This window comes from Bos indicus x Bos taurus, chromosome 17 (assembly GCF_003369695.1).
Source record: "Bos indicus x Bos taurus breed Angus x Brahman F1 hybrid chromosome 17, Bos_hybrid_MaternalHap_v2.0, whole genome shotgun sequence".
Lineage (NCBI taxonomy): Eukaryota > Metazoa > Chordata > Mammalia > Artiodactyla > Bovidae > Bos > Bos indicus x Bos taurus.
Window position 1 is genome coordinate 32,420,165 of NC_040092.1, and position 9,123 is coordinate 32,429,287.

Sequence of the window (9,123 nt, forward strand, 5' to 3'; positions counted from 1 at the left end):
CAGTTCAGTCGCTCAGTTGTGTCCGACTCTTTGCAACCCCATGAATCACAGCACGCCAGGCCTCCCTGTCCATCACCAACTCCCAGAGTTCACTCAAACTCATGTCCATTGAGTCAGTGGTGCCATCCAGCCATCTCATCCTCTGTCATCCCCTTCTCCTCCTGCCCCCAATCCCTCCCAGCATCAGTCTTTTCCAATGAGTCAACTCTTCACATGAGGTGGCCAAAGTACTGGAATTTCAGCTTTAGCATCATTCCTTCCAAAGAACTCCCAGGGCTGATCTCCTTTAGAATGGACTGGTTGGATCTCCTTGCAGTCCAAGGGCCTCTCAAGAGTCTTCTCCAACACCACAGTTCAGAGTACATCATGAGAAATGCTGGGCTGGAAGAAGCACAAGCTGAAATCAGGATTGCCGGAAGACATACCAATAACCTCAAATATGCAGATGACACCACCCTTATGGCAGAAAGTGAAGAGGGACTCAAAAGCCTCTTGATGAAAGTGAAAGTGGAGAGCGAAAAAGTTGGCTTAAAGCTCAACATTCAGAAAACGAAGATCATGGCATCCGGTCCCATCACTTCATGGGAAATAGATGGGGAAACAGTGAAAACAGTGTCAGACTTTATTTTTGGGGGCTCCAAAATCACTGCAGATGGTGATTGCGGCCATGAAATTAAAAGACGCTTCCTCCTTGGAAGGAAAGTTATGACCAAACTAGATAGCATATTCAAAATCAGAGACATTACTTTGCCAACAAAGGTCCGTCTAGTCAAGGCTATGGTTTTACCAGTGGTCATGTATGGATGTGAAAGTTGGACTGTGAAGAAAGCTGAGTGCCAAAGAATTGATGAATTAACCATAAATGTGTGGGTTTATTTTGGGGCTCTCTATTCTGTTCCATTGACTGCGTCTTTGTTTTGTGCTAGTGCCATACTGTTTTTTTTTTTTAATTTTGTATTTATTTTTGGCTTTTCTGGGTCCTTGTTGTAGTGCGTGGGCTTTTCATGCACGGGCTCTTCATTGTTGTGCATGGGCTTTCTCTAGTTGCAATGAACAGGGACTACTCTCTAGTTGCTGTATATAGACTTCTTCTCATGAAGTGGCTTCTGTGTTGTGGAGCACGGAGGCTTCAGTAGTTGCAGCATGCAGGCTTAGTAATTGTGGTGCATGGGCTTAGCTGTTCCGTGGCATGTGGGATCTTAGTTCCCAGACTAGGGATTGAAAAAAATGTCCCCTGACTTGGCAGGTAGATTCTTTTATTTTTTTATTTATTTGTCTTTGCCAAGTCCTAGTGCAGCATGAAAACTCTTGGTTGCAGCATGTGGGATCTAATTCCTGGGCCCACTGCATTGGGAGCTCAGAATCTTAACCAATGGACCACCAGGGAAGTCCCAGCAGGTAGATTCTTAATCACTGTAGTACCAGGAAAGTCCTCGTGCTGTTTTGATTATGGTAGCTTTGTAGTATAGTTGGAAGTCATGAAGTATGACACGTCCACTTCTGTTCCTCTTTCTCAAGATTGCTTTAGCTATTTGGGATCTTTTGTGGTTCCATACAAATTTTAGTATTTTTTGTTCTAGTTCTGTGAAAAATATCATGGGTATTTGGATAGGAATTGCATTGAATCTATAGATTGCACTGAGTAGTATGGACGTTTTGACAATATTAATTCTTCCAATCCATGAATATGGTATATTTTTCCATGTATTTGTATTATCTTCAATTTTTTTCATCAGTGTCTTACAGTTTTCAGAATACAGGTCTTTCACTTCATTGTTAGATTATTCCTAGGTATTTTATTCTTTTTGATTTGAGTGTAAGTGGGATGGTTTTCTTGATTTCATGTTCTGATAGTTCATAATTGGTATATAAAAATATACATCTGGTCCTGGACTTTTGTTGGGGGTTTTTAATCACAGATTCAATCTCAGTACTTGTAATTGGTCTGTTCAGATTTTCTATTCCTTCCTAGTTCAGTCTTGAGAGATTGTACCTTTCTAAGTATTTGTCCATTTCTTTTAGGTTGTCTGTTTTATTGGCATATTGTTTTTCGTAGTTGTTTTATGATCTTTGTATTTCTATGATGTCAGTTGTAACTTCTTTTTTATTTCTGATTTTATTGATTTTGATCCTCTTCCTTGTTTTTTTATGAGTCTGGTTAAAGCATTATCAATTGTGTTTCTCTTTTCCAAGAACCAGCTTTTAGTTTCATTGATCTTCTCTATTGTATATTGAGTCTCTATTTCATTTATTTCTGCTCTGTTTTTTATGATTCATTTTTATGATTCATTTCCTTCTACTAATTTTGAATTTCGTTTGTTCTTTTTTCCATATATCCTGTATGTAGAGGTTGTTTATTTGAGATTTTTCTTATTTCCTGAGGTAAGCTTGTATTGCTGGGCTTCCCAGGTGGATCAGTGGTAAAGAAACTGTCTGCTAATGCAGGAGACTTAATTGTTCTATGTTCTTCTTGATTTGATCCCTTCATTATTAGGTAGTAAGAGTCTTTGTCGCTTGTAACACTCTCCATTTTGAAGTCATTTGTCTGATATAAATATTACTACTCTGGCTTTCTTTTGATCTCCATTTGCATGGAATACCTTTTCCCATATTTTTCCTGATTCACTCTTATAAGATTTTATGTTTCTAGGAATGTATCCATTTCTTGTAGATGGCCCAATTTGTTGGCATATAACTGTTCGTAGTCTTCTCTGATGATTGTTTGTACTTATATGATACCAATTGTAACTACTTTGTCATTTCTAATTTTATCCATTTTGATTCCTCTCTTTTTTCTTGATGAGTCTGGCTAAAGATCTATCAATATTTTTTTCAAAAATAAACTCTTAATTTCACTGTTCTTTTCTATTGTTTTTAGTCTCTATTTCATTTCTTTCTTCTCTGACCTTTATTACGTCCTTCTTTCTACTAACTTAGGCCCATGTTTGTTCTTTTTCTAGTTCCTTTAATTAGAAAGTTAGGTTGTCTATTTGGAATTTTTTATTTCTTGAGGAGGTGATGAATCACTATAAACTTTCCTCTTAGAACTGCTTTTGCTGTAGTCCATAGATTCTGTAGGGTTGTGTTTCTATTTTTGTTCATCTTAAGATATTTTTATTTCCTCTTTGATTTCTTTGTTGACCCATTAGGTTTTTAGTAGCATGTTGTTTAATCTACTCATCTGTGTTTTTCCAGTTTCTTCCTGTAACTGGTTTCTAGTTTTATACTATTGTGGTTGGAAAAGATGCTTGATATGATTTCAGTCTTATTAAATTTATGAAGACTTGTTTTGTGGCCTAGCATGTGATTTATCCTAGAAAAGGTTATTTGCACATTTGAGATTATTAATCTTCTGTTTTTAATGGAATATTCTGTAGATATTTATTAAGTCCCTCTGATATAATGTGTTACTTAAAGCCACTGTTTCCTTATTGATTTTCTGTCTGGATGATATAGCCATTGATGTGAGTGGGGTATTAATGTCCCTTACTATCTTGTAATACTGTCAATTTCTCCCTTTATGTCTGATAATATTTGCTTTATATATTTAGGTGCTTCTGTGTTAGGTACATATGTGTTTACAAATGTTATATATCCTCTTCTTGGGTTTACCCCTTTTCATTATATAAGTGCCCTTCTTTGTCTTTGGCTTCAGACTTCCCTTTAAAGTCTGTGTTGTCTGATATGTATATTGCTAACCCAGGTTTCTTTTCATCTACATGGAATATCCTTTTCCATCTCTTCATTTTCAGTATGTGTGACTCTTTGTTCTGAAGTGACTCTCTTGTAGATAGCATACAGATGGTGCTTAGTTTTTAACCCATTCAGTCACCCTATGTCTTTCTTCTGGCGCATTTAGTCCATTTACATTTAAAGTGATCATTCACAGTTATGTACTTATTGCCATTTTGCTGCTTGTTTTCTGGTTGTTTTTATAGTTTTCCTTTTTGTCTTTTAGCATCTATCCTTGATTTTCTTTAGTGTTATGTTTGGATTCCTTTCCCTTTGTATTTTTGTGTGTATCTGTTGTTCGTTTATGGTTTGTAGTTTCCAATATATATATATATATATATATACACACACACACACACGCACACACACACACACACACACATATATATACTTTTTATTCTACATTTTATTATTTCCCTGTGAAGTTTCATTTTGATGTCTATTTTACAGCATTAACTGTTTAAGTTATATTTGATGTTTATTTTACAACTTTTGTCTTTTAATCTTCATATTAGTTCTTTTAAATAGTTGATCCACTGCCTTTACTATATATTTACCTTTATCCATAAGATTTTTTTCCTCATATATATTATTTTTTTATTATGGCCTTCTTTTTTTCACTTGGAAAAGTCCCTTTGACAGTTCTTGTAAGGCTGGCTTACTAGTGATGAATTTTTAAATTTTTTTCTTCTTGGGAAACTCTTTGGTGCTCTTTCAATTCTGAATGATAATATTGCCAGGTTATAGGTATTTTTCTTTCAGCACTTTAAATACATCATGCCACTCGTTTCTGGCCTGCAAATTTCTTCTGAAAAATCAACTTGTAGGCAACTCTTTGTCTTTCTCTTGTTGCCTTTAAAATTCGCTCTGTATCTTTAACTCCTGCCATTTTAATTATTGTATGCCTTAGTGTGTATCTCTTTGAGTTCATTTTGTTTGGGACTTTATGTGCTTCCTGGATCTGGATATCTGATTCCTTCTTCAGGTGGAGGAAATTTTCAGCCATTGTTTAATCAAATACATTTTCCCCCTTCCTGTCTCTTTTCACCTTCTGGGACCCCTAATAATGCAAATATTTGTATACTTGTCTCAGAAGTCCTCTAAACTATCCTTATTTCTTAAAATTATTTTTTCTTCTTGCTATTGTAATTGGGTGATTTACACAATTCTCTCTTCCAAGTTCTTCTGTTATCACCCAATCTACCACTGATATCCTCTAGTGTATTAATTCAGAAAGGCAATGGCACCCCACTACAGTACTCTTGCCTGGAAAATCCCATGGATGGAGGAGCCTGAAGGCTGCAGTCCATGGGGTCGCTGAGGGTCGGGCACGACTGAATGACTTCACTTTCACTTTTCACTTTCATGCATTGGAGAAGGAAATGGCAACCCACTCCAGTGTTCTTGCCTGGAGAATCCCAGGGACGGGGGAGCCTGGTGGGCTGCCGTCTATGGGGTCACACAGAGTCGGACACGACTGAAGTGACTTAGCGGCAGCAGCAGCAGTGTATTAATTGCTCAAATAAATTACACTCAGTGTGTTGAAATTTTAATAATTCCATGCCGAGATGACCAGAGAGGAACACAGGTCAATATGATTATCAAGTAATTGCTTCATTTTTTCCAGAACATAAGAAATTTTTATTCCTGGAATACATAGCAATTTAAGGAACATTACCCCAAAGTGTGAGAGATGATAAGGCACTCTTGATATTTCAAAATAAGGTGCACCACACTCATTAGGATGGTTGTTCTCAAAAACAGAAAATAACAAGTACTGGTGAGGATGTAGAGAAATTAGAACTCTTGTACTTGTAGGAAAGTAAAATGGCACAGCTGCTATAGAAAACACTATGGTGGTTCCTCAAAAAATTAAACATAGAATTCCCATGGGACCCAGAAATTCTACTTCTGAATATATACCCAAAAGAACTGAAATTAGGGAACCATGCATTCACACACCCAAGTGCAAGGCAGCATTATTCACAGAAGCCAAAATGTGGAAATGAAACAACCCAAGTGTCCATCACTGGTCAATGCTTAAACCAAATATATTATATACACACAGTGGATTATTATTCAGCCTTTAAAGGGAGGAATTTCTGATATATGCTACAATATGGATAGATTCTGAAGACATTATGCTATTGAAACAAGCCAGTCACAAAAGGACAAATACTGTATGATTCCACTTATATGAGGCAACTAGTGTAATCAAATTCACAAAGACAGAAATTTTGTGAATGCTGTTGTCAGGGATTAGGGGGAGGAAGGTATGGGGGGTTATTGTATAAAGGCACAGAGTTTCAGTGTGGAAAGACAAGAAAGCTTTGGAAATGGATGGTGGTGATGGTTCACAACAATCTGAATGTAGTCAATGCCACTGAACTGTACACTTAAAAATGGTTAAAATGGAAATTTTTATGTTATGTATAATTTCCACAATAAAAATGTATAAAATCCTGTTAACTATGCATATTGCAATATGCATTCATACTTTAAAAATTTATAAACATAAAACTTTAATTTTGCTTTTTCCCATGGTTAGTGGTGATAGTGCCTTACATTTTACAAGTACAAGAGGAAACATAGCATAAATTAAATCATCAAGAAAATCTGAAGATTTGGTAGTTGCATATATACTACAGTAATTTTAAGATAAGTTTAGCCAAAGATGTTTTTATTGAAATAAATAGCTAGTCAAAAGCCTAAAAATGCATACCAGTTTTTCAAACCAAATAAATAGCAGAAATATATTAAGGATAAGTCTATATATTCTAAGAAATACATGCACTACCTAATAATTAAAGCACTTGCAAAGGTATGATTTAAATACTAAACAATATTGTTTTTCCTAAAATTGAATCATATCAGAGTAATATGTAATCACCTGGTTAAAAAAAAAAAAACAAAAACACATTTCTAGCTACTAGAATTCTTTTGTTGATATATTCAGGAGGTTACTTAGGCAGAAAACTGTTCCTTGAAATGTCAGTTCAGTTCAGTCGCTCAGTTGTGTCCGACTCTTTGCAACCCCATGGACGGCAGCACACCAGGCTTTCCTGTCCATCACCAACTCCCACTACTCAAACTCATGTCCATTGAGTCAGTGATGCCATCCAACCATCTCAACCTCTGTCGTCCCCTTCTCCTCCTGCTTTCAATCTTTCCCAGTGTTAGGGTCTTTTCCAGTGAGTCAGTTCTTCATATCAGGTGGCCAAATTATTGGAGTTTCAGCTTCAGCATCAGTCCTTCCAATGAATATTCAGGACTGATTTCCATTAGGATGGACTGGTTGGATCTCCTTGAAGTCCAAGGGACTCTCAAGAGTCTTCTCCAATACCACAGTTCAAAAGCATCAATTCTTTGGCACTCAGCTTTCTTTATAGTCCAACTCTCACATCCATTCATGACTACTGGAAAAACCATAGCTTTGACTAGATGGACCTTTGTTGGCTAAGTAATGTCTCCACTTTTTAATATGCTGTCTAGGTTGGTCATAACTTTCCTTCCAAGGAGTAAGCATCTTTTAATTGCATGGCTGCAATCACCATCTGCAGTGATTTTGGAGCCCAAAAAAATAAAGTCAGCCACTGTTTCCACTGTTTCCCCATCTATTTGCCATGAAGTGATAGGACCAGATGCCATGCTCTTAGTTTTCTGAATGTTGGGCTTTAAGCTAACTTTTTCACTCTCCTCTTTCACCTTCATCAAGAGGCTCTTTAGTTCTTCTTCACTTTCTGCCATCACATAAGGGTGGTATCATCTGCATATCTGAGGTTATTGAATTTTTCCTGGCAATCTTGATTTCAGCTTGTGCTTTATCCAGCCCAGAATTTACATGATATACTCTGCATATAAGTTAAATAAGCAGGGTGACAATATACAGGGTGAAATGTCAGCACCCCCTCAAATACTAGCACCCTGGAAAAACATCCTGGAACTACATGTAGACTTGGTATTTGATTATGTGACATCAGGGGTGAAAAATTAAGACTAAAAAGACAGCTGGGGGAGAACTAAGGAAAAGACATTTACATACCTTGTAAACATCCACAGAAACTCAACGAATTTCATTTTTCTCTTCTAGGTACCATAACCTCTTGGGTAGTGATTTTTATTCTGCCTATCAACAGTGCTTTGAACCCGATTCTCTATACTCTTACCACAAGACCATTCAAAGAAATGATCCATCAGTTTTGGTATAACTACAGACAGAGAAGATCTATAGACAGCAAAGGAAGTCAGAAGACATATGCTCCGTCATTCATCTGGGTAGAAATGTGGCCCATGCAGGAGATGCCTTCTGAGTTAATGGAGCCAGTTCTTTTCGCAGATTCCTCTGAATTATCACTTATTTCTCAATCAACTAAACTCAACTCCTATTCATAATTGGTGGATACCAATTCTAAACAGAGAATACTGTGAGATGTTTCATGATGGATTTATGAGTATAAACTAAATGCCACAAAATAATTTATAATAATGGCTAAAATCAATTTGCTTAGAAGGACATGAGGTTATTTGGGAGAAAACAAAATGACTGATGCCCGTGTAAAGGGAAATAAATTATATTGATAATATGTATGTATTAGTACATATTTTGGATAGGAAATTAAGAGAAATATATTTCAGAGAGATTCATTTGTTCTATTAGCATGCATTTACTGAGTACCCACTATGTGCATGGCACTGTGGTAAATTCCTGGGAGCAGATAGTAAAAAAATCTTGCAATGTTAAATTGTATAACTACAACAATATATTAATACAAAGACCACCTGCAACTTTTAGTGTAAGGTACAGCTTTGCCTGTCTTGAAACATAAGGATCATGGACACTTTTAAATAAAAGTTTAGTGTTTTCTAATAATCAATATATTAACATCAGAGAAAATGTCTCATTATTTGCAAAACATAGATATTTTGTTTTAAGAACTCATTTGACCTCTCTTCAAGTCTTCATACACTTGAGAGGCAATACACATTTATTCTTATGGAAAAAAAGATGCTCTGATAGTAACTCAAAACAGCACCTTTCTGTCAATTTCCTGCCCAGTTGTCTTTTTGCTTTAAATGAGCACCATTGTATGAGATTGTAAAAAAGGTGATAAAAGTATTGCAAAGGAATGAATCAGAAAAGCTAGAATGAGATAAGTGGAATAGAACTGAGAGTACAGAAATAAAACCCTCATATTTACAGTCAATTGATGTTAACAGATATGCTAAGATAATCAAATGGGGAAAGAACAGTCTTATCAATAGATTCCAGTACAACTGGATGTTACCATGCAAAAGAATGAATTTGGACCCCTACTTTATACTATATATAAAAATTTACTCAAAACAGATCAATGATATAAACATAACATACATCACTTAGAAGAAAATATA

General features: G+C 35.9%; 1 protein-coding gene across 7 annotated transcripts in view; it reads left to right on the forward strand.

Moving 5' to 3' along the window:
* The window catches only part of RXFP1 (relaxin family peptide receptor 1), a 127,665-nt gene extending 119,051 nt beyond the window's left edge, over positions 1-8,614 (forward strand). For all 7 annotated transcript variants that reach the window (XM_027567233.1, XM_027567228.1, XM_027567232.1 and 4 more), the window contains one exon: positions 7,823-8,614. In XM_027567233.1, coding sequence (XP_027423034.1) covers positions 7,823-8,124 — 302 coding nt within the window. In that variant the 3' untranslated portion in view covers positions 8,125-8,614. The remainder of the gene's footprint in view (positions 1-7,822) is intronic.
* Positions 8,615-9,123: the final 509 nt, after the last annotated feature.